The 26,545-nt window shown below is 42.9% G+C and overlaps 1 protein-coding gene across 9 annotated transcripts in view; it reads right to left on the reverse strand.

The window, feature by feature from the left end:
- Positions 1 to 26,514, reverse strand: part of DPF3 (double PHD fingers 3) — a 189,372-nt gene extending 162,858 nt beyond the window's left edge. For 8 of the 9 annotated variants that reach the window (XR_012580823.1, XR_012580822.1, XR_012580820.1 and 5 more), the window contains exon 1: positions 3,780 to 3,921. Coding sequence is in view for 5 of the 9 variants with exons in the window: in XM_005479962.4 (XP_005480019.3) it covers positions 3,780 to 3,895 (116 nt within the window). In the remaining 4 variants the exon portion in view is untranslated. Of the gene's footprint in view, positions 1 to 3,779; positions 3,922 to 26,495 lie in introns of those variants that run through there. The other variant, XM_074542919.1, reaches the window with a different exon arrangement.
- Between the last annotated feature and the right edge of the window lie 31 nt (positions 26,515 to 26,545).

Consider the following 26,545-nt stretch of genomic DNA (forward strand, 5'->3'; position numbering starts at 1 on the left):
TGTTTGCAGTGGGAATGCAGAGACAGAACAGGCCTGGTAGATCAGCTCTATGCTGTAGATCTAGCACTGAGCACACAAATATGTGATGATCTGCTCCCCAAACGCCTGGCAGAGAACAAGAGATCCCAAGTCCGCCAAAGTTATCCAACAATGCAGTCAGCATGGAAGTGAGCTTACCTAGCAGCTGAGCCTGAGTTGGCTTATTTTGTCCCAGAGGCTGCCCTGAGCAAAAGGGAGAGAGCACTGGCACTGCCAAACTGCTGGGAGGCAGCAGCCCTCTGGTGAGGGCCATACCGCATGGGGGACTGCACACGCTGAAATGGCAACAACCTAACCTATGTTCCATTTAGTGTGTTTAACTGACAACCTGAAATAAAAGTCATTTGTGGGAGTAAAGACAGAGAAGGGGTGGGAGGAAACCAGCTCTGCTTCTAGACAAGACTGTGTAAATTACAAGGTCTTAATTACATTAAGTGCATTATGGTACCATATGCACATCACTAATAAGGCAGAGATGGAGGAAATTGGACTAAATGCTAAAACTGGAAGTTGAATGCCTGCATTCTAGACTTCATCTTTTAGAGAGATTCTGAACCACTTTGTCCTAGTTTAGCCATCCATAAAACAAAGGCAATAATCCTTTCTTCACAGGGGCGTTGAGAGGTTTAATTAATTAATGTTTACAAAGTCCACTGAGATTTCTGACTGACATTTGAAATAATTCAGAATACTTTCTAAATGCATTTGTTTCTTCTACTGCACCACTCAAATGTCTTCATATTAAAATATCCAAAGCAGAAGAAGATAGAAACAAAAAATATGGAAATACACACACAAACTAGTGGGGGAAAAAAACAGCAACAACAACTTCAGCACTTCGAATCCACTTCTGTCCCATCAAAGCTGTCAGAATACTGCCATTTCTACAGATGAAGAAGCATGTGCTTGTCCAAACACCTGCTATCTTTACCTTGCAGATCTGTTAAACTTAGATATTTTGTCTATAGCACCATGCTGGTAAACAACAAGCTAATAAATGGCAGAAATAACAGGCAGTCATGTCAGGTTGACTGGTTCACGAGAGGAAGTGAAGGGGAGGAAAGCAAAGGGAAGAAAGCACCAAAAGAGAACCAGAAAGTGACAGAGAAAGAGGCAAGTTGGGTAGGGAAAAACCAATCATTAATAAGGGACTCCACGCACTGAGCTGCTCTATGGAATGCATTCCCCCAGATGCTCAGGTACTGGAATACATTATTCAGAGAGACTAGTCTAGCATGAACAAGGCCACATGTGTGTCCAAGTGCCAGAGACAAACTGAATATTGGACACTCTTAAACGCACAAGAGCACACAAGGAGCTGCTTGATACCTGAGTCCGGATTTCTCAGTCCCTACATTGTCCCCCATTTCGGAGCAAAACCTTTGTGTGGCCGGTTTCTGTAGGGGGCGTTTGTGGGTTCTGAGATACAATCAAAACGCAGACAGAGGAAATGCAAATGTCATTCAGCTCCCGTTCATTGTCAGGAAGGACACATGAGGATAAAACACTGTGCACTGCATCCCTCCCCTATTATGTGTCCTACTGCTTTTGTCCTAATTTATCCCATGCATAATTTATTTACATGTGTATTGTTTCCCGATCAGCAACTTTAAAGAATAAGTGAAAATTATAAAATGTTTTATTAAACAAGTTGTCAACAAAATTACAGATGGTGTCAGACAGCCAGTACCAATTCTGCTTCCTCCACATAGCCTCAGTACTTTAAAAGGCACACAGAGAAAAGCGAAACCAGCACTTGATGTCTATTGTTTCCTCCTCTCACACCCCCCAGGGGCGAGGGGAGGAGAAGGGAGCTAATTATAAATGGCCTCATCCTGTCCTCCCCGACTTTCGCAGCGGCGGGATCGGGCCCCGATTCATTTCGGCACAAGCGGCCCTTCGGCAGGACCCGCCGCGGCTGCCGGGAGCCCCACGGTGCCACGAAGTGCGAGGCGAGGCGGCAAGGTCCCGTCCGGGCGGGGCGGGGGCCGCGGCCGCTCCTGGGAGCTCCCCGCCGTCCCCAGAGGCCACCGAGCCCGGGCTTCCCCGCTGCCGGCAGCAGCCGCGAACGGCGCACACGCCGCGGGGCTCCGTGCCCAGGTGCACAGCCGGGCGGTGCGGCCCCGGGTGCGCTGCCGGAGCCCGGGCAGCGCCCGGCGGCCGGGAGGGGCACGGGGAGAAATCGCTGTCGCCTGCACAAGCGTCAAACCTGCCGTCGAACGGGGGGGGAACGCTGCCTGTGCCGCGCGGTTTTCGGAGCGCGTTCGGTCCCTCGGCACCCACCCATGAGGACGCTCGCACTTCTCTGACTAACCCTCTGCAACTGAGCTCCCCTGTCCCCGCGGATTTTTATATCCGAGAAGGCGAGTAAATGAAAGCAAGGGTTTTTCTGCCAGGACGGAGCAGGAGAGCTGATAAACATGTCAGCACCCCTTCCCAGCTCGAGGCTTTCCTTTCGCTCCGGATCGCAGAGAGACAGCGGTAGAAATCCCAGGAAAAACCTTCAAGTGTTTTTCCAACTAAAGCCGGAGAGACTCGAGTCGGTAAAAAAAGAGAGAAAAAAAAACCCCTCGCAGCCCTAATTTCATCTCACAAAACTCAAAGGTATAAAAACACCCACTCAGCGCAGCCAGAAAGTGCAAGCGAAGCGTCACCGCCAGGTACTCTGCTTCCCTGCTTTACTAGCAAGAGCGCTGCCCCCGTTAGCAGGGAAGTCGTTGGAAAAGGTTAAGATAGCTCCGCTCCCCACATACGGTGCCAAATCCCACTCTCCCTAATGCCTTCGGGGATTAGCGGCGTGCGCTGCAGACCACAAGGAAAATAAAGGACGCGATCCAGAAGACTACAACCGGCTCCCGCGGTGCCCCTCAGAAATCAGCCTTATTTCCAGATCGGGAACCCCGGAATACCTCCGCAGCACAAGTATCTGCCCCCTCCCTCTCTCAAACCGGGGTCAGACCCCGTCCGTACAGCCCTCGGCGGCTTGTGCCCGCTCTCAAGATGGAAACACAATCAACTCTCTTTGCCACTTTGAAAAGCGAAAGCCTGTCATATGCAAAACAGATCTCCGGACTTCCTGCCCAAAATCAGCGACCGGCAGTCCCGAGTCATTCATTTCACCCAAGTCTGCTTCCCTGCCTCGCCTCCTCGTTCCCTCTCCGGCACGAGCGCCGAGGCGCACCTGCAGAGCCCCCGCCGCCCCGCTTTCCGACCGCCCAGCCGAGAAGCGAGGGGGGTTGCTTCGTCAAGACATCCCAACTCCCCAAAGATTTGCGGAGGCAACTCCGAGCCGCGGTGAGAGCGCGGAGGCACCGCGCACCGAGCGCCCCCGCGGGCCGGTCCGTGCCCCGCCGGGCGCGGTGGCGGGGCCAGCCCGCCGGGGCAGAGGGGGCAGGACGCTGTCAAGTGCGCGCACCCCCGCGGGACGCGGCCGCCGCCGACCCCGCGCCGAGCCCCCGGAGCGCCGGGCAGGCTCCCCGCCGCCGCCCCCCGGCCCGCCGCCCCCGGCCCGCGCCCGGGCGCCAATTAACCCAACAATTTTTTCCTCGTTAATTTCGGCGCGAGCGGCGGGGATGTGTTGCACAAAAAACGAGCGAGTCGCTGGGGCAGAAAGGAGGGCGGGAGGAGGGACTCGCCGAGAGGCTGCCGGCACCCGGCTCCGGCTGGCAGCCGGCGCCGGAAAGGCGCCTTTTTTCATATTTAAACCACGCGGAATATGTACATTTTTGATTCCTACTTACGCTTTCAGGGGGTTGTGAATGACAGTCGCCATTTTGCTACAATGTAACAGAATATTGTGTCTCGGAGTTCTAAAGGTTCGCTCAGGGGAAGCGGCCAGCCAATGGCAGCGCGGCATACCGGCCTGCCGGCCAATGGCGCGGCGGGGGCGGAGCCGGGGCGCTGCTAGTTATTAGGGGAGCTGTCAAAGCCCAGAGGTCACTCCCTCTCCCTGGAACTGGCGGCGAGCAGGTCTTAAAGGGGCAGCGCCGCCGCCGGGGCCGCCGCTGCGCCGGGAAGCACCCCGGGCTCCAGCGCGGCACTTCCCTGCCGTGCTCCGGCCCCATCTCGAACGCGCCGCGCCGGAAGGGGGGAAGCCGGGCTCGCTCCTCGTCCCCCCGCACGGCCGCCGCTGCGCCCCCCGTTTCCCAGGCGGCTTGCCCCGCCTGGGGAAGAGCCCGCTCGCTCCGCACGCCGCCCGGCAGCGTCCCTCCCGCGCCGCTTCCCTTTCTGCACAGCCGCGCTCCCCGCCAGGTCTCCGTGAGCCGCCGGTTCTGGCAGCGGCTTCAGGGCAGCGCCGCTCCCCCTCCCCCAGGAATTTCCCTCTCCCTGTCAGTCATCCCGGCCCGCAGCCCCTGCGCCCTTACATAACGCGCGGCGGCCGGACCGCCCGGCCGGCCCTGCACAGCCCCGCTCCTCTCTCCCACAGAGCAACTTCTGGCGCGCCGGGAGCCGGGCCCCCGCCTCCGGCCGGCACAGGGAGCCGCGGGGGGAAGAGCCCTGAGCCGCGTTTCACCGGACATGCAGCCCTGCGATGAGACACAGGGCGGAGGCTAGACCCCGAAGCGCGGCAGGGAGCAGCAGGCAGAGCCCATTCCTGGGGAGGCAGCGAACTCCAGGAAGCCTGGGTTTACCTGCAACTAATTAAAGGAACTTGCCAATGAATTATGGAGCATGACCCAAGTGATTTAAGAGGTGTCAATCCCGATCTCACTCTCAGATCCTGATCTCACTCTCAGAAGTAAACTCACTGAAGTTTACGAAATTGCTCCAGTGTAAATTAGGTGCCAACAAGAGCAGAATCAAACAAAGAAGTTTTTTACTCATCTGATAGTAATGTCAGCTTTGTCATCTCATACTTTTCTCCCACTCTCAAAGATCTCCTCTCTCTTCAGGCATCCTCTATCCTTCTAAAAAACACAAACAAGCACCACCAAAACCAAGCCTCCATCCCCATTCTTTGCATCTATACATCCAGAAGAAACTCGAGTAAAGACAATTAAAACACACTACTGTCAAAGACGTAAAAGTGAGGAAACTGGAAAAACATTTTCATTCACAACTTACTGAATAACAGAATGGAAGTACTGATGTTTGTGAGATGGTACCAGAAGCTGAAATAGCAGTCTTTCTGGGCTGAACTTGAAAAAGCAAAGAGAACCAAAATCTCTCTTGCTCCTCAACTACTTTACAAAATAAAACTTCCCAATACTGGGGCAAGAGAGAAAAGGAAGATGAATAGAGAAGAGAAAGAGTATAATTGTTACTCATAGTGAGGACAGGTAAACAAGTGTAATGCAGCAGTTTTCCGTTCAGTAAGGATTCATCACAAGTTTGCAAAAAGTTAAAACTTAGAACCTGTCTAGGGTCCCTCTTTCCAAAACTTTGCCTATTCCAGCTACTCGGTCAACTCCAGCTACTAGGTACTGTGCCAGGCATATATCCCTGGAGGGAAGCATGTCTTCCATCAAAGCAATCTAAGCCATTTGGTTACAGGCACTGCTTAGGAGAAATAAGCTTTCTGTTAGCTGGAGAGTTGCCAAGATACTGAGATCTATCCCAAAACAGTTCTGGGAAGTAATCTTTACGAACATTTCCATTATCATATTACATTATATTATTTAATATCATAGCAGTCCAGGTGACATTGAATGCAACTTCAGACCTCCCTGCTCAGTACTCTGACTGCTCACAGGAAAGGCTAACCACAAACTGCCGACTTGTCACAAGCACACAGTTGATGTGTGTGCTGCAAAGAAACAAACGGCATAGCGTGCACCTGAACCGGCGACCACGGACTAGCAACCTACACCCCACCTCACTACTCTGAGGATTTCTGGTTCAACTTTTCTTGTTGCTGTGATATTCCCTTAATGGCAAACACTCGAATACTTATGGTAGGATGGACAATATTCACTCGTGGGATAATGATTTTGCTTCACAGATCAGAAAAAAATAGCCTAGGACTGTATCGCACTGCAGAACAGGAGATAGATTTGTGTAACTGAGAGAAGGTACCAAAATCTGGCCAAGCTCTAGAAAGCCCTGAGATTTTCTAATGCAAACTGGTGACATTTTCAGATAATTAAGAAACCCTGTTTGAGGTCATGTTTGGAAGTTTAATGAGTCCCTCTGGTCCTGTTTTGTTGGATATATAGGCCCATTCCTGCTCTGCAGGCAGAGAGCTCTTGGTGCAGCTTGGCAGGGAGTGTATTGCAAAAATGGGATGAAGCCACATATGCTTCCCTGGCTGCTCCTGTTACTCAGACGTTGGGCCTTTATCAGCTACCAGCAAAAGCAACAAACAGCGAGAACAGACACAGATGACCTTGGATTGTTGATAGCCCTTTTCCCAGGCAGACCCCACGTTCCTGGCTAGGAGAACCAGTCAGCAGCATTGCCTCGCTCAAAGGAATCTCCAGGACACCCAAGGACACAGCTGCCATATCAGAGCAGTGGGAAGTCTCACCCGCAGTAACAAAGACACCAGGCTTTGCTCACACGTCCGTATAATTCGTCCACAGTGTTGTTCATGTAGAATCCCACAACAGTTAGATCACCATTTTAGCTGAAAGAACAGGCACAGAGCACTGACTGGCATTTTGCTTGTAATGAACTACAGAACTCGTTTACATGTTCACTATTTGCAAGCAGGGGGAACATCACAAACCTGTATAATAAAAATTTCATGCCGCACCATAGTTACCTCCATTTTCACATATACACCAGTTCGTTGTTGGTAGATCATTTTTTACTTAAATTTTAGAATTTTTTTTTCTGATTTTAGTGTACCATAAGTCACTAATCAGTAATGTTACTATTGTTTTACATCCTGAAGGACCAACAAAGCTGAAACACACTCAGTTACATATATATAACAACTTCAGGATTAGCTACTGATAGTTTTATTCACACTCATCTGAAGCATAGCAAGGAGGCAGCAAGAAAGTATAAATAATTTAAAAGTATATGGCATAAAAAACCTTAGGTGGGCATATTCTTAGCAAGACCTTGCCAAATGTTTGGACAGCCAGCACATAAATTTTGAAAATAGAAGGTAAGTTTGGACACAAATCTATTGGGGTAACATCTATAGCACTGACACAAGGCCTAAGCATGCTGCATCTATAGGGCCAGAGAGAGCAGGGCTTTAGAACAGAGTCCACCTCACCACCAGCCCCTCACACAGAACTGCAGCTTGTCTCTGCTCAAGAAGAAGAAACACAGTGTCATATCTTCTCAGCGTATTGGGAAGTGTCATGTCTCATGGATCATAATGCTGCTCTCCTGATCCACCTCTGTTTCAAACATTTTTACTATTTATGTAACACAAGCACATTGATACTTTTTGTGAAGTCTCATTAATATTCCTATGAAAAGCCCTGAAAAGCCTTATTTTAGCTGACAATATTTCAAACTGTGAAAGACTTTTTTACCTTGTATTTATTATCTTCTGTTTTCCTTTTTATCTTGTTAAGTTTCAACGTAGAGTTGCTGTTTTCTGGAGGGAAGGAAAGTCAGGTTCTTATCATACATTCCTCAACTCTTGTGAATTGGAAAGTGAAACAAACTAGACACCCACATTAAAAGCCACAAATCTAATTTTGCTATGGAGGGAAACAAAAAACAGAGGTGAAAAATAAGTAGTTTCTGGTAGATTAGCAACTGTTTAATATTCTCAGATATTTCCAGTAATTTATAATTTTCTTTTCTTAATATATATTAGTATTCAAAGTATCAGTCATATAGGTCTAAATAAGACAGTGTGCTGTAATGTAGCTTGCTACAGCAAAACAGGGCCCCACATTCACAGATATCCTGCAAGAGATTTGAAGCCTTAACCCCTTTTTATTTATTAAAGCTGTGCAGGCATCTCTCATACACTGTTTCTTGTCAGCCCTCCTCCTCCCTTTCTTTGATCTTCACCAATAGTTGCTTAGCTGGAAGAGGAGGAAAAGATATCAGAGTGTCAGTGTTACAGACTCAACACCAGCCTTCTACAGACACATCCCCCAAAAAATTTACGTGGTCAGCATAACAAAGATAACTATGGAGCTAGACAGTGTAAAACATTAGCACCAACAATTCATTCTACACAACTTTGGGAATTATATCCATGAAAGGGACCTCAAATTTTTAGCTTTTTTTTAAAGCTAAATTTCCCCTCTAAACCTACACCAATAATTCTTGGATGTCTTTAGTGCATCTTGATTTCAGGCCTGATTCTGTTACCTAATTTTCTTTATTGTATGCACCGTTCAGTTTTTTATCAAGTACCCCTGAATTACCTGTATGCTGATGTCTGGACTTAAATCCTTTATTTTTGAATGGGATGTTCCGATAAAATACGTTTTAACACTAAAGAAGAGTCTCTACTAGTAAGACATACATGGAGGCCTCAATCTGAAGCCTTCAAAAATTTGGGGAGACAGAAGTTATGTAAGTTCCCAGAGCCTGGCTCAAGTCTGTTCCCAGTTTAACAAACTGCTGAAAATCTATTTAATGTGGCTGCCAGAAGATTCTTTGTCATGCATTGTTTTTAAATTTCCCCAACAATAGAAAATACTGTTATGAACAAGCTGCTTCGAAAGGAGAATATGAGTCTTTCTGGTAGCCACTGCAAACCCACAGTAATAGTAAGAAAAGTAATCTAATAAAACAGACACATCCTCTGAAGAACACACATCCAGCAACTACGGTTGCCCTCTCCTTGAGGGGAGTAATTTGTAAAATTTAGATGGGACAAAACTGAATTCCTATCAAGAAGCACATGATAGAAAGCACCTAAGAACAACTTGTCAAAGTTTATTATGAAATTCCAACAGAGACACAGGTCTGTCTGCCTTATTTCTTGAGAAAATAGTTGGAGAAAAAATAATAAAGGAAAATAAAATAATAAAGAAAAAAAGAAGAATAAATTAAAAATTAAATAATAAAGAAAAGTGAGTAATTTTCACTCTTTCCTTCATTAAAGGTAGGAAAAAATGTTTTTACATTACAGCCCTCAATGGGATACAGAGGTGCTACCTTGATACATCTGAAATAATGCTGTCTCCATCCTCTTATTCCCAGAGCAAAGATAAAAGGGAGTTTTGAAGGTGTCTTAAACCTTGAAGGGAGCAGGTGGTATAGATTAGGGAACAATCAATAGATGAGAAGACCCTCCCTAGAAAAGTTCCTCATTGCTACTCTGAATGGAGTTCAGGGGTACTGTCTACCTATGGTTTTAACCACCTTTAAACAAAAACTGCAAACGTGGTCCCAAAGGTGATACAACATTACTTCCTCTTGCCCATGATGAGAAAATGTAATGTAATACCTTGCTAATCAATCTTATCTCTTACAAGCCCAGTGCACACAATAGAATTATGAGTCTAAGACAGGTTTAACATTTGATTGAGCATAATGAGCAGCACCCTACCTGAGAAAATTAACAGCTGAGAAAAACAAACTGCCACACTCATCCAAAGAAATGCTAACTTTGAATCTGCTGCTGATTTGAACTGCTTCACATTTCCTTCCTTACTGATGACACCACCTCAAGGAAAGGAATGAGTATTCTGCTGTGACTATTTGTTTAATCCACTTTGATGATTTTTTTAATAGAGTAGGCACAAGTGAGCTGTCCAGACACAGCTTAAATGTAATGACTGCAATTGTTTTCTTTCAGTATTCAAGCTTTCTTGTTTACACAGTGCATTTTGGTCTTTGGAACAAACACTATGATAAGTAGGCTGCTTTTGCAGCACGTGCAGGAGTTATACAGCTAATAACAAAAGCAGTCTTTTTAACTACACAGAAAATTAGATTTAGCATGAAAATATCTCACTTGCTAATTTTTTTTAGTTCAACATTATTTGTGAAATGCTATTAATATCAAGGAGTTTTTAAAATAACTTTCATAACACCTTCAATGGTTTTTCCCCCTCTTCCATATAAATACAAAAAATTATAGTATTGAATTCTTTCTTTTTTTTTCTTTGCTTGTATTTTGTTCCATTATTTCCAAAACAATCTGTAACTTAAAATATTTTTGACTTTGTAAGCATTTAAAGTAAGAAAAATAAAATCTCATGTTTTAAAATAAGAAAAAATCTGATGGGTGGTTGCACTGGAGAGAAAAACATCCACATAAACAGCAGTTTAGAATTAGTGAGGGGGTAAGAAGTCACTAGCTCATTTTATTGCATTGATTGGCCAAAAAACAGAGGAAATGGTAGGAAGGGGGACATAAGATTATTTTAGCTATGTCTTAAATCCTGCTAAATAGAAACACCTTCAAGAGTGTCACAAAACTGTTCTTCCATTTCCCATCCAACTTTACCTTGGTAGAGGGGAGAAACAGCAGAAAGTTGTGGACTGACCTGCCTAAAATACCAGTTTAGGTCAACTTTAAAAGTTGATGACTGCAAATTTCAGTGAACAAATACAGTACTGGTATAACATAAAATGATCCTGGGAACCGATCAGTCAATTGTTGCAGTCAATGTCACAATGAAGCCAGCCCTGATTTACTTGCTCCCAAGTCTCCCCAGCTGGAGCCTGTGGAAGTAATCTGATATAAACTTCCCCAAGCCAAACAAAGTCTCTGTTCAGAATTCAGAATAATTTTGCTGATACTTTTTAACTGAGAGAACCATATTGGTAACGTCCTTTACATAAAACCAGCACTGCCATAGGCAATGTGTTATTTGTTGGGCTTTTTTGTTTGCTCTTGTTTTTTAAGCAAAGGTAGATCAGCTTTGCTGTCAGGACACCTCCTCAAATGCAGTAGCCACATCTGCAACAGGAAGCTCTGCCACACAAGTCTTGCTCCAGCCACTCTCCTCACACATCCAAGCCCTTGTGTCAAGTCTTCTACTTGCTCAGGCTTTTGCTAGAGTTGACAGGCCTTTGCTGACACTGGGACTCTGTGCTGCCTCAGCAGAAAGCACCTAAGAAGAACTTGTCCAAGTTTATTATGAAATCCCAAGTGACATAAAAGGCTGATGGGATACTGCTTGATGCAAGGCCTGGACGTTTGCTCCCACTGATGATGCTTATTAGGCTATTTGTAAGACTACCCTATGGAATCCATGTGCCATTCCAAGAAAGACTCCTAGTGCAGGATTTACCAGGCATCTATATAGACATAGGGACAGATTCTCATCTTTCATGTGTATTTCTGATATGGGCCAGTTTCCAGTGTGCCCAGATAGGCTATAGAGGCTCCAGCTTCCTACCCAGTATGCCCATGAACCACACACTCTTTCCCTCACAGTGCTACAAGCAGCACTCACAGATACATATTAAACCCATCTTCAGATCCCAGGCTGACAGGACAGGAAGGATTCCTACCCAGGAGCTGAGAGTGGAATACAAGCCTGAACACAACATCATCACATAAAACTCCATCAGACCAAGTGTGCCACATGCAGAAAATTCAAGTTCCCTGCTTCGCTATTCCTTCCAGAGCCTGCTTGTGATGGGGCTTTTCTTGTTGGTTCAACAGCCACCCAGGAGTGTGCCAGCTTGTACATTTGAGAAAAGAAGGCACAAGCATCTTCAGCATCAGAAAAAAAAAACCACCAAAGAAACCTGTGAAAGGAAACCTTACAGCACTTAGAATATTTTCACACCTGACATGCCCAGGAATGATCAAGCATTACAGTTTTTAAACTGGTCAAAACTTTGTAAAGCTGTGTGTAAGATCAGTCACCTACTAAGAACAGCATCTTATATATCTTGAATTCTGCACTCCCTTGCAAAACCCAAAGGGCTTGCTGATCTCACATGCAGCAGAATGTTTCCTCTCATCTGGTGTCTATGGCTAAAGTCCTTATGCAATATTATTTAAAAGCACTAGAACAAGACTGATAGAATAAAAGCATCTACAAAGAATACTGCAGTTGCTGCTCCAACGGTCCAGCTTGCAGAAAGCAGAACAGCTTACCAAATTATTATCTTAGGGAGGATTCTCCCTGCTTGGCTCCTGCAAGCATCAGCATCTCACTATAAAGTGCATGCAGTGGGAATTCAGCCTTCAGGAACCCTGTGCAACCAACAGCCACAAAATAAAGCCTTATGATTGATTACCCAGGTTATGACACTTCAGAAATGGTACAGCAAGCATAACTGACCTGCAATCTTTTCCACTCCCCTTTGGTGCTGCAACAGCTTCTTATTCTTTCCAAGCCATTGGCTAGTTCTTCTCCAAGTTCTTTTTATTAAAACCTTTTATCTCCCCACACAGTAACAATTTCTCCTAGCAATCAAGACCATCCACTCTCATCACTCTTCTAGACAGAGGCATTGGCCAAATCCACTTTGGGAGAAGGGGAAGGATACCACAAACAGTCTGAGTTGTACTTGCATTTGTTATGGGAGAGGTGCTTATTGCTGAAGATCACTCTCATAATCAGACAAGCAATGGTTTCTCTTACTGTATTTATATAATTGGAATACCTCACTAGCAACACTTTTCCCAGCTAAATGCATGCCAACCTCCTGAAATGAATTCAAACTTCTGGAGCATGGAGGTTACACAACAAGGGTCAGTATGCAAAGCCCAGTGCCAGAGATAGGCAGCTGTTTCCCTCACTCACACTTCCTCCTTCTGATAATTGAACATGAGAATCCCAGTTGTATTCTAGATACAAATCCAAGCATGTTATATTCCAAAGCTGGGAGCTTTTCCAAACTGGAGTGCTGGGCACATCCAAGTTTAGCCTACTTGTTAGCATAGCACCCAGCATGCTGGAACCATAGGCATTAATTTCAAAGTCACTGTATATTTAATTTTTTCTCCCCCATCCCAAGACATACTCTAACCCACCAGCAAAGCTCTGTTTCCCATTGAATTCTTACAAAAATACCCTAAAACATCTGCTTAAAGGCTTGTGGAAGCTCTATAACATTTTCAAAAATCGTATCAAGAAAAGTAGACCCTGGTTCAGCAAAACACCAAGACATTTGTGTACACGTAATCACTGATACTATTCATTTGCTAGAGGTGAGCAATACCACTAAATGGTATTGCTTGGTTTCCTTGTGGAAACAAGCTTGGGAAGAGAAGTCACACAGGTATCAGACAGGACTGGAAAATAATTAGGAAGCAATGGCTGCTCAGATTCAGATATTACAAATAAATGATCTAGATTCAGAGGATTGCATGACTAATGCCAAGTCACTAAGTCTAAGAGCCCATAACAATCGGACACCTTGGAAAAGCAGAGTGGAGTATTTTAGAGTGCTGCAATATAGCCTCAACTCACATAGCCTAAATTCCATATACAGGTCCCTGTGTCTAGTGTTTCCTATTAGGTAACTCTGTGAGTTATTGGATTCAGGGGCCTAGGCTTAGTCTGCTTAAGGCTGAACTTTTGGGCTACAGATGTTAAAAGCAAACAGAAAAATCCCTGCCAGCCAGGTCCTGTTCCCATTTTTAATATGCAATTCTAACCTAAAGGCTTGGTTCTGCCAAAGTCATCTTCAACAGGAAGAAGGGTTGTCCAACATTGTCATGATCAAATCCAGTTTATTCTGCCAGTAAGATTTATTCTGCATTTTAGTCGTGTAAACTAAAGCAGAACAACATCTATGCCTATACAGAGCATTTAAAACATGTATGTGTCTACTCAGATCTTCTGTGCAAATTTTCATATACTGTACTCAAAGGCAGCCCAGAGGAGAAAGGGGTACTATCTAACATCAGTGCCAAGAGTTATGACTTGAAAAGAATCACCATTTCTTTAAACCTGTATGTGCAGGATTGAGCCTAGACACCATATTTCATTATGAAAGAATGGTCTTAAGAGAAACAAAAAGATAGTTTAAAGAAAACCTGCTAAGAGCAATGCGCATGCAACCCTGTCCTGCTACACAGCCATTGCCTAATTTATCTGTTAACTCCCCAAACACACAATACGATACTGCGGGCGTGTCCGAATTAAGACTCGATGTGCGTTACGTGCGGTGAGTACCTCTGGGCGTGAGGCGTTTGAGGTCACGGCAAACCCTGCCCGGCATATTCCCGCCTCTCTGCCCTTGTCCTGTTCGTCCCGCTCCGCCCGCGCAGCGCTCCCCGCCCCGCGCACCTGGCCCCGGGGCGTCCCCGCGTGGCGCCGCCGCAGAAGCTCCAGCATCGGAACCATCTCAGCCTTTCCAGCAGGGACGGTGCAGGAAGGGCCTTACATTTAGCAGCCATAAGGTCCAGTGACTCTATGCCTCCACGGCCTCGAAGTTCCGATAAGTCAATTTGGTGCCAGGTGTTTGGCTTTACACATTTTCTGTAGAAAACACCGGCAAACTTCCCGAGTCATGAAAACCTAGCATCATAAAGTTGCTGGGATGCAGCAACCAAACACTCCCGTGGATTGCACCTGTATTTCTGCAGTATCTGTTCCTCATCCGAAGTCACTTGCAGCAGGTAGTGGAGGGGAAGAGCCGCTCACTTCTGCTCTGTGCATTTTCTCTGCTAAAGTACAAGGGCAGCAGGACAGTGCAGAAAGGATTCAGTTTCCAGTTGCTGGGATGAATTATAATGTAATCCAGACAAAGGAGTGGAATTAAGGCTGCTAAGAAAACCTTTGTTCTGGCACCTAATTTTTCTTTTTTTTTTTTTTGCCCGGGGGTGGGGGATGGGGGAATGGTAAGGGGGCCTAGACTTTGACACCATAATACTATTTCTATTTTCTAATATGTTGCATATATAGTATCATATCTGTATATAGCTGTGATGGAGTATTGTGTACCATTCTGCTTTTCCACAGAACCCTAAATACACATCCTAGCACTAGAACAAAGAGGTTACATCTCAAGACTTACATCTGGACCATTCTTTTTACATACACACATAGAGTCCCTCTCCAGCATTTGGGCATGCACATACAAGCACAGACTATCAAATGACTTTGAAATCATGCTGGAAGCCTTGGGACAATCTCAATACTACATCTGAGAACAACTTTTAAAAAATCACTTCTTCATACACAGCATTATTAGTTATTTTCACTTTGCTTTACTGGTACAGAGATGCTCCTTGAAAGCCATTTTTTGAAGTGCTTTATCTACTTTTTCTCTGTTCACTTGAAATCATAGTTCTGTTTGTAACACTTATATTATTCGTACGGCAGCCAAGTTTGATTTTACAGGGATGATGATGATGCTTCAGGTGAAAAACTAAACAAAAGGATCAGAGGAACGCCACCACATAAGGTAGTGCTCTCATGCCAAAATTTTTAGTCAGGAACAATCAGGTAAGAGAAGGATGAAAAACATACAAGACATAAAGTCTGGTACTTTTTCACTGTATGATGATCTTCAAATAAAGACTAACAACCTGTATTTGGGGTCACCTAGAATTTATAGTGCATGTCCCAAATAACATGTCACTTTAGTTAGAGCCTATAGAGCCAAAGAAGACTACAAAACATGTATTTAAGTCTTAAATCGCAAGGAAGCCAGTTACAGTATTTAAACTGACTTTTCACAAATATGAGTGTGCAATTCAGTTTCTAATACTCTAAAAAAGCCAATAATATCATCCAGTGGAAACCCTTTACAAAACCAAACTTATGATTTCAAGATCAGATATTTCTTATTTGAAGAAATTTTAAGGTCATGTATTATAGCACTGTTTTCAGTCGTCAAAGTAGTTTCAAGCTTATTATGGAAAGATTATTTCCTTAAACCAGAAAAAATAACACAAACACTTAATGCTTTTTTTTTTTCTTTTTTCCTCCAGTCTACAAAAAAACCCACACAAACTGTCTCCAAGAATAAAGATAAACAAAACATTTAACCCAACCAATTGTCTGCAGGGGAAAAAAACTTTAGCTCTCCCACTTAGCCCAACTTCAGCTGAAGTGGACAGAGCTTGAAGGACAGCCCTGTGGAAAGGATACTGCGGTGAAACAATTTGTCACCAGCTCCGACATTAAGTCACCTGGTACTACTCTTTAGCATTTTGGAAGCTGGTCAGTGTACCTCTGCTGTCACACTAATACAGAACAAATCCTTTTTTTCCACTCAACCCTCCCAAGCCTTCCCACCTCAGCCAGCCAGTGGTTGGTGACAGGGTAGGATGACATCTACCTGCCATCCAGGCTGACGAATCCCAGTGACAGTAACAAAACCACTGGGCACAGAAGGCCACTATCTCTGTGCCCAGGAAAAGGGATGTGCACCCAAAAAGTCTCCTATAGAAAAGCAGGTGATATAACAGGTTGAAACAAAATGCAGTGATAAAGTCAAACAAAAGAAGACTTGTAATTTGTCCATTAACATCAGGAGTATTAAAGGACATTGTCAAGTTACTACACCCAAAAATAAGACAGTGCCTGATTCACCCCTCAGATTAGTTTAGGTAGTCACAAGTCTGAGCCAGAATAATTATAAATTACCAAAAATTGTAACATGCCTATTATTTTGATACTTTAAGCCAGTAGGTTTGCTTTGGCTAAGCAAAATGAACTGCAGTGGTGTGTTTTGTGCCTCTCAGGAGATTTGGTGTTTCTAGATAAGAAACCTCTAAATGCTACTCCAGGATTTAGCACCTAATCCACATTTCATAAAAATTATTCCAGGGAATGGAATAGGCCTTGCATCAGATCTGTCAGGGTGTGTCTTCCTCCTCCGTGGCCAGTCTTGCCTACTTGCTACCTACACCATGGCACACAGCAAAACTGGGTCTGTCTGCAGCTTCTTTGGTTGGCCAGAGGAGCCAGCTGGGCCAAGTTACCCCAACAAATCCCACAAGCCAAGCGTCCCATTTCCTGCGACTTTCAGAGACAGAAAGCTGCACGGAACTCGGCACAAGAGAAGCACAGCTGGGATTCACTGCCCATCCAACAGCATTTACTGCGTCAGACACTTCTGTGCAGGTGTGGAAGTGCCACCCATGCAGCCACAGGTTTACTCTGACCTACCCTTCCACTGGTGCTGTCAGCCTCAAACTGTCACACAAACACAACATAAATACCAGGCATATCTCTGAACTCAGAAAACAGAAGCAAAACCAGCTGGTTCCAGAACGCCAGCACAGCTTGTTAGTAATGTTTTAAGAAATACTAAAGAGTGACTTTAAACTGGAACTTTTATGAGTTCATTCTTCCTAATGGGTAGGATGAATTTAAGACATTAAGACTAGCACAGCTTAGATAAAAGAGTATCTGCATTCCAATTGTTTATATCCTTAGGTTGTATCTACTATAGCACCACTAACAGAATGTATTCATGGCACACTCAGGGAGCAATCAGAAAGCTGTGCATTTCTTCTATGCCACACCTTGCATACTGCAAGCCTACTACAGGCCAGCAGCACAACAGACCACCAGATTCTGCAGCATTAGCTAAACCTGAATAAATTATTTGTAACTGCAACTACCAAGCTCTTATCCTCTTTAGGGACAGCCACATTCTTTGTGTATGTGCTGCATACAAAAATTTTAATACCATCTTTTCCAGTCCCTGCAGCACTGCTTGCCACTACCAGCAACAGGCAGAAAGAAATCAGGGCCACTTAGTAACCCCTTTCCAGTGAGATTTTTCTTTTCATCAAACTATTTTGCAATAATTCAGAAAGCCTGTAACCATTTCCTTTCAGTCACATTACATTTCTAGTGTATTCCAAGTTATTTCATCACTAGAACTGGGAACCTAGGAGTAATGGATTTTTCACTAAGCCCCCCCATAAAGCAAGCTCCCCTCAGTCCACCTACTGAAAGGGCATTGTAAGGTGGCACAGGGTTTCAGTGACTTTGTTCAATTAATCTGCAGAGAAACTTTGGAACTGAACTTTGTTCTTCCCACATAACTGAACTCAGAAGGAGTAATCTTTCCCTTTTTTTTTTGTTTTGGAGATTTTCAGAAGATGAGGGGAAGAGGCAGAGGGAAATGAAAATCTGACTCATAAGACATTAAATGGCAGATAAAATGGTGACATATTGACATACTTTAAAAAGTCCTAACACTGCATGTACACCTTCAGCCTCTGAATTACTTATTGCCAGTCAAGAATGAGATCTTGGGATATAACCAGGAATTATTTGAGAGCAGCTCACTATTGAACCACAAGTCAAAGATGACACACTCTGGGCATCATGCCACAACACAGGAATCTATAATGTGCTTAACTTCTCAATACTTTGTATAGTTTGCTAGAGATAGAAAAGGCACAAAGAAGGATAACCAGAATGCTCAAAAGACAGAATAATTATTGTACTGTTTGTACAACCAATAGTAAGAACAACTGCCCAGTTATTTCCCAACATAAGCTTTTTTATCCACCTGTTATGGTCTATTCCCACATCAAGGATATCCAACCATTACAACAAGAATCATTGCTTTAGTGATTGAATAGAACCCAATCCAACAAAATTATGCTATGTAGGTCAAAAAGAATTCCAAAACAAAATACAGGTGACCATCCAACTATTTTCACTTATTTCTTTCATCTCCTTTTACTTTCTTTTTTTTTTTTTTTTTTTTTTTGAGAGCGAGACAAACATGTCAAAATGATGTTTAAAATTTCTTCTGAAATGATCCTCCCTCATTTCACAGGGCTGGTGACTGCATGACTGCATGCAACTGTCTGTAAGAAAGGTTACTAAATACCTGCATTCCTCCAAAAGAAATGTTTAGTGGATACTCTCCTCAAGTTAGAAATATTTCTCTACTGGACACACAGTATACATGCAAAACTAGCAACACTGTACAAAGGCATTAATCTGCTCTTCTAGTTTTATCCAGAACACATGGGAGCAATTTTATTTCACTGATTTATCAATGTACAAGGTTCACCCTTTATGTTACTTCTTAGAAATTCCCCTAGACTTCGAACTTACACACAACTCAGTGATAGTCTGTATTTTCCTTTTCTTCCACACTTCTGAAACTATTTGTTTCAGAAGTGCTGTTTGCAGCTGTTCTGAAACATCATTCTGAACAAAGACAAAATATGTTTGAGTACTCAAAGTGAGGATGCTCTACCAGCTGATGTAATCACACTTGGCCTTAGGAAAGCAGCCATTTTCTATAAAGAAAATAAGTAAACACTATTAGTCAACTTACACTGAGATTTTACCTAGGTAGAGAAAAAGAAAAATAAAAAACCACAGCAAACCAAAAACTACACGCCACGCACAATTAAATCTTGTGGGTAATTAACACAGATCAAACCCTGTGGCCTGGTAGTCTCTTAAAGGCCATGGAAGCTCTTAACCATTTCGTATAGAGTTCTGTCATCCTTCCTGATTTCCCACAAGGTTATAGTACAGAATTTATATGATCCTACAGCCAGTTATTTACCTATTCTTTTTTCTCTTGGGACCTTCAGAGCTTTCCTGCTCCCAGTTAGAAAGTGCTTTGCTCAGGGAAACAATAGCTCAACCAAGTCCATAAACCATCCTCTATAACCTACCTCCTCTTTCAATTTCCATCCAATCAAACTGAGAGCTAAAGTTTTGTTAGTTGGCCTTGGTAAAACCAAGACATAGCATTTGAGAAATGAGGTGTTTTGGAACTGCAAACTGATATATTACATCTTGTAAGTGAAATAATTATTGCTTCAGTTCTACAAAGCACATAAGCAGTTTCAGTTGTCCTCAGACTTTCAAAGATCATCTTACAAAACATCTTACAAAAACTTACAAAACAGTGCTATGACTACCCTATCTGCAGTGTTGTTTTAATTTAGTCATTTATCTTTCTTCCCAGAAACAGTCTATTGTTTTCATTTAGTGTTGTGTGTCTTGTCTAAAATGTTTTCATTTCATTATTTTTCCACAGGTACACAAAAAGGACAGAGTATAAACTGTGCAGAAAGGTAATTGTATTAGTTTGTACTAATGGGAGCTCCTGCAGTGCTACTCCCATGGGCAGACCTCTGCACTAGGCACATGCATTGAAATCTCCAGGCTGCTATCTATACTGGCAGTCACATGCAACCACAGCTCACTATTCCTGCCTTCTATTCAGTGCCCAGAAGTGCAGCAGTTTGAAAACCAGGTGCTAGGAGGGCTCCACGAAGCAGAGCATCTATGGAGCCAACAATGAAACATTCCAGTGGAATGAGGCATTCCGGTGGACTGGAAGGAAATGTCACCATCCATCCTAAATATCAGGGTACACATAGAACTAGAATGATCAAAAGCACAGCAGTCTAAGAATAAAATTTAAGACTGAGCCACAATGATACATCTGGAAGCATCCAGAACATATAAATAGTAATATAAATTACTGTATTGTATTACATTATATATTACATAATCGATACATAATTATATTAATCAATATAATGTATATTACCATTTAATGCATATTACTGTATGTTATTATAGCAATATAGGCATATAAATATTAAGCAAGACATGAGTAGACAATATACATTATCATTATGAAACCAGGTATCTGCAGATAATCTTCAACTTTCCTTCAAGCCCTTCCCCAATGACCAAAGAAATCAAAGAACCCACACATGCCCTCTACAGAATGCAGATACATGGAGACTGCTTTCCCACGGTAACCTTCCCTCCTCCCACCCTTATTCCTTCAGGATATGCTCCTGAAAGTCCTCAAAAGAAACCTGCTCACCCCACTTTACACATCAGTAATAGGAAGCCTCCCACTCTGCATCCACTGAGCTGAGCTTCTTCCTCCTCCTGCCATGTTCTCCCTGAGAGAGAATTCAGAAGAGAATGAGAGACAAATTCTTACCTCATAAAACTTTCATTCCCTTTCCTTTAAAAAAAGAAAAAAAAAAAACCAAAAATAAACCCACCCCAAAAACACTTGAAACAAGAAATTCCAGCACACATCTTGAAAGATGAGGTGTGTGGGGAGGAGACTAAGGAAGTCACTCCTGCATCATTCAAACAGTACTTTCACAAAGGAATATCTACAGCACAATACAGACAAGACAGTTCAGGAAGTCCACACTCCAAAACAGTGTTCATTACTGTCCATTTCTGAGAACCACCCTCATGTGGTTACAATGCCTCCTGGCACACAAGTCTCTCCAATTACTTGCTTTCCTCTGTACATGAGCAGAACACAGACTTTGAGAAATGAGGTGTTAGTAGCCCTGTAACACTGTGCCTTTAGTTGGTAGGAACTTCAATGATAAAGTTGCTTTCTGAAAGCAAAACACTGACTTACAGATTGAAGTTTCTGGAGAAGGATTATTTCCTGCAATATCATCAGTCTGTACATTTGTTCAAAGCCTCATGTATTTAATAGAGAAGTCTGCTAAGAAAAATGATTCCTATGGTCCGTGTCACTAATTTTTCTTCCAATGGGAAATCAGTTGTCAGAGCCCTGACATCTGCTATTGATGTGTAAAAGCAAAACAGTTCACCTCTGTCTGTACAAAAGTACAACCTTAATAGCCAAAGCAGGCAAGGGAGAATACGAAGCAGCACACAAGATTTTGACCCCAAAAGAGAATACTTTTTTGGAGATGCTGACCAGTTCTTTTCCTGGCAAGTTTTAAAGACAAGACTAGAAATCAATCTTGTAACTGCAAGCACTTGGTGTATTAGAGGCCCATAAGCTGAACAAATGAGTTTGGAGGAAAAATGAAAAAGCTGCCAGCTGCCACTGCTCTAAAGACAGCATTACTTACACCAGGAACTTGACCTTCCAATGCAGAGCTCAAGTTTTCCCCCTAAAAAGGGACAGGACAGCATTATTCAACACAGGTTTCCTCACCATCAGGATATTCTACTCTACGGTGGCTCTGCAAATTCCAATTCAGCATTCTGGCAATGTAAGCCTTGTTAGCATTCCTACCTGCTTGATGGACCACTTTACCATCTGCAGGCAGGATTTTTTACCATAAAAAAAAATTAACAAAGGAGCCAGTTTTTGTTTTGAACTGACATGTCAGACCTGTAGCATCATAGGAAACATGGCAGAGCACAGACATCTTTGTGTTCAACATCACTTTCAAATCTCATGCCTTCAAATTAGCATTCTCCCCACCCATACACTGAAATATGTGGTAATGAAGTTCCAGTTTTGTAGACAGAGCTATGTTGATCTATGTGTATACACACACAACTTTCATAAGCCTACACCACCATCAGGACAGGTGAATATCATTACACATTTAATAGTCTTTTAGACTGGGCCCACAAGTAAAAATGACAGAAGTAAAAAAAACCCCAAAAAAGACATTTCAGAGTGTTAATTAATGGCTCATTCTGCACATAAAATAATTCTTAAGAGATTCAGTTAAAACATCAAAAATGTTCAAAAGGATTACCCATGTATCCAGCACTGCCATTCAAAAGCCAGTATGCTATTTTGAAAGAAAAGAGGGCAGACCATGGCAAACAGAAGGTCTCAGAGGGGTTTTACCAGAAAGCATCCCTTGGAATGTGCCAGCCCATCTGAAGAGACCCATAACACCACAGCCACAGCCCCATTGCTACCCATACCCAGAACGACGTACACTGTTGGCACCCACTCATGCCTGCATGTTCTGCAGTCCATCTTCTGATTATAATCACAAGTCACAAAGTCCCTCCACCAGTGCCATAAATCATTTTTAAATGCAACTTACTTCTGATAAGTTCTTCATACAAATTATTATTTTGGATCCACAGGAAAAAGAGTAATTAATTACTTATCAGACTATCCAGTAAATTATGTTTAAGCATTTCTATTAAGGAAAGCATTTAAAAGAAGGCAAGGTCTGACTAGCATGTCTTACTCTCAAAGAGACTTGACTGGAAGAGACTTCAGATGTAGTGTCAGAGCAAAATTTGAATGTGCATCACTTATATATTTTATATATTATACATATATATATATTATAACTAAAAGACATACATATATATAAATACTAAGAGGTGATACATATCTCATGGGCATGTCTTTTATGACCTCTGATTTGCAGGGTAGAAAAAGCTGGTATCAGGAGAAATAAGCTTCACCTTCTTACTTAGAGGGAAAGTCTGGCTGAAACATGGAACATCAGCGTCCCTGGACTTTGGGGTTAGAATACACTTTTACAAAGGGATTCATTGGTGCATTTCTGCTCCTAAAATCGATTCAATGCTTGGTACAGAAGACTTTACAGAGCCAAGACAGTGGTTTTGTGCAAGTGCACTGCTGCCCTCTTCTGGGTCAGATCCGATTCGCTCCCGTCCTTAAAACACCCAGCAGACGCTCAAGGGAAGCCGCACCTCCAAGACCATCAGGACCGCTTTGGGAACTCGAGATTTAAACTAGACAGAGTAAAAAAGTGAAGCACAAACACATACGGAATAAATACAGGAAGTTACTGATCTTTATACAAACTGAATTGTGATAATTCATCACCTTAATTCCTTAAATTCTACAGCAGTTTGTTCCTTTGTTTAGATGGAAGAATTTTTTCCTAATATCCACCAAAAGGACTGTCAAGCATTAGGACAAGCTGCAAAAGCAGTGGAGTCATCATTCCTGGAGATATTTATAATACATAAAGATATGGCACTTGGGGACGTGGTGTAGTGGCAGACCGGGCAGTGTTCGGTTAGTGGTGGGACTTGATCATCCAAAAGGTCTTTTCCAATCTAACTGATTTTATGACCTAATGCCAGAGAATCCAAAAGTTATTTACTGCATTAACAGCAGAGCCTGTGGGACAACAGGGTATTCTGAAAGCTAAGATAAAACAGCAAACAGCAACTTTCCCAGAAGCTTTGACACTATTATTGCAGAACTGCTGCAGCTCATAATGTAGAGTAAGCACAAAGTTACACAGACTCTTAAATTGCTTTGATTTCAACAGTATTAGAACAAACACAAATTTTCCTATTAGGCAGAATCCTAGTTTTGATTACCCTGCATAAACCCCGGGTAATCCATGGGCCCAGGTACCCTTTCCACTTAGCCAAGTTTAATGAGCTGTCTTACAGAAGCTGAGCTTTTACAGGCAGAACACAGGTTTAACTCCCAGAAATAATGAGACAAAATACACAGCTTAAGCCTCAGCAAAAGAAGAGCTTAGACAAGCTAATTTTAATTTTGAGATGCAACTGCTAAGAATGAACACAGGCTCACACCCTGCAGTTCATCTGAAAGGCAACTCATTAAACTGTAATAATCCTAAACCTACATTCAAACCTCAAAGTCTAATGTTATTGATAAAATTCGGTCTTTACCGAATGTTTGAACATAATTTACAAATACATTTCAATCAACTCAAAAAGCACAATCTGAACATATGGATTTAATCAACTACAGGAGTATAAACCCAGTCCCTCAGATCAAGGAAGCAGAAAATCAGCCAAGGCGAACACAGTGGCAGAGTGCATTCCTAGGGCAGGATGGCCTGGGCCAGTTCACGAACCAGCCTGAGATGAGCAGCATTAAATTGTTCCCAGCAAGAGCACAGCAATTGCACAAAGGCAGAGTGCAAACAACAGATCACAAAGCAGCTCTCAAACTGCTCACACTTCTGGCCATAAGCCTCCTACAAGCTGGCACTGCTGCACAGCTGTAGGACATCCTACAGCTCCAACCTGAGAGCAGCCTGCAAAACAGACTCTGCATGGGAAGCCCTCAGCTGAGGAGTGGTATATCCAGCTTTTAGGAACATGCCTCCAGGAAAGATCTGTTCTCCATCAAAGGGGTCCAAAAAAGGAAACAAGAATTATCAAAGCTAAAGGTTGCCACCTATCATATCCTAGTGGAATGGTATTCCTGAGGCAGTCTTCAATCTATAGAAAATTTTTCAAAAAGGACATATTTTTCACATTTCAAATATGGAATACAGTGGCAGAGAGCAAGGTAACAAACTGTTTTCTATATCTACAGAAGGAAGAAGGAATAGCAGTGATGTTTTTAATCATCAGGAAACCTTTCTGTGAGATTAAATAATAAATACTAAAATAAAATAATCAGAATAAACCAAACTAAAAGCCTTTAAGAAGAGGTTAGACAAACTATTGCTAAGGAACAATGTGTGGGTGAATGTGTGCATTTTACTTGTATATTTTATTTCAATGCATATATGGAAAACCAGTGATCTCTGAAATATCTTCCAGACTATTAACTTTCATAGTAAGTACCTGCAATACAAATGAGAAAACAAATCATTTAATACACTTCTTCCTCAATGGTAACTATTTCAGTCACAGGAATCCCTCAGTTTATAAATAGCATATATTGGTCACAGAACCTTGAATATTGCTCACTGGGCACCAGAAATTGAACAGATGAAACAAAGCTAATGAACAAAGCAGAGTATAACAGTACTTGCAACACATTAGACATTCTGGACTGTTTCCCACCATCCAGGAAATACCTTGAAGAAACCACTCCCTAGAAACCTGTGGATGGATGCACCAGCATCAAATTTGCATTTGATCAAGTACCAACACCATATAAACCATCATTTTGTATCCAGTCAACAGCAGCGATAGTTTCAGCAACAGCTGACTTTTTGTACACACTTTTCTCCTGTTACTGTATTAAAATTCAAAATTATCCTGTGAAAGCTAAAGATCACTATCAGGAAACCACTATGAGAAACAGACCTAACCAACAAAACATGCCTTAGAATTAGACCGTGTTGGTGCTCTGACTTATAAAGAAATAAAGCTCACAAACTGTATATGCAAGCCACAAGTGATTTTTTTCAGCTGTTTCTATCCTTAAGTGAATACTTTCCAAGACTATTTAACTCTATGCATTTTGAACTTAAAATACAGATCATGTGAGCGAGAAACAAAAAATCCTATCTCCCAAAAATTACTCTCCTGCCAAGTAAGACAGCAAATTTGTGCAAAGTCTAAACACCAAAAGTAGCAAAACCCCATTGCCTATTTCCCCAGTACTGGCATTTTTATTTCAGTTATTAAAGCAACCAACAAACCCTCACATCTTTTTGAAAGCAAAAAGGCTAAACTATTATTTCTCCACAATTATTTTAAGTATAACTTTTGTTTGTTTGTTTTAACCTTAATAATTCATTAAGTTAACAAACTCTCTTACAACTCTGGTTACGACTTTCTTTAAAGTCCTAGATGCTAAACAAGCAGGAAGAGGAATGCTATGCAAAACCTGCTTAAGGACACCTTTAACAAATGATTAACAAGAGAAGGGGTTCATTGCTCTGGCTGCCAGGGGACGGTGCTCACACACACCCTGCTGTGCTCGCAGCTGGTACCGACCGCTGCAGCCCGAGCTCCTCCGCCCACCTTGTACCTCAACACTGCCCACCACCAGAAGGCTCAAAATAAGAAAAAAAATTAAGCACCAAGGGGCCTCAGCCGCGAGAGTCACTTTCAAGACGTTATCGCTTCTGAATTCTTGATAAATTCAGAGCGGTTGTAACAGCCTCTACCTGCCCACAGCCAAATGATGGCTTTGAGGGAGCCAGCAACATGAGAGGAGAGGAGAGGGAGAGATACCCTCTCGGTGTCCCCTCAAAGCACGCCATCTCCCAGCAAACCCCAGGCTATCTCTGCCCTACGTTGCTTCCCTACCGTGCTAAGCGACCTCATCCACCCCGCGTTCGTCCCTGCCGAGCTAAGCT

Source organism: Zonotrichia albicollis, chromosome 6 (genome assembly GCF_047830755.1).
Source record: "Zonotrichia albicollis isolate bZonAlb1 chromosome 6, bZonAlb1.hap1, whole genome shotgun sequence".
Taxonomy (NCBI): Eukaryota; Metazoa; Chordata; class Aves; order Passeriformes; family Passerellidae; genus Zonotrichia; species Zonotrichia albicollis.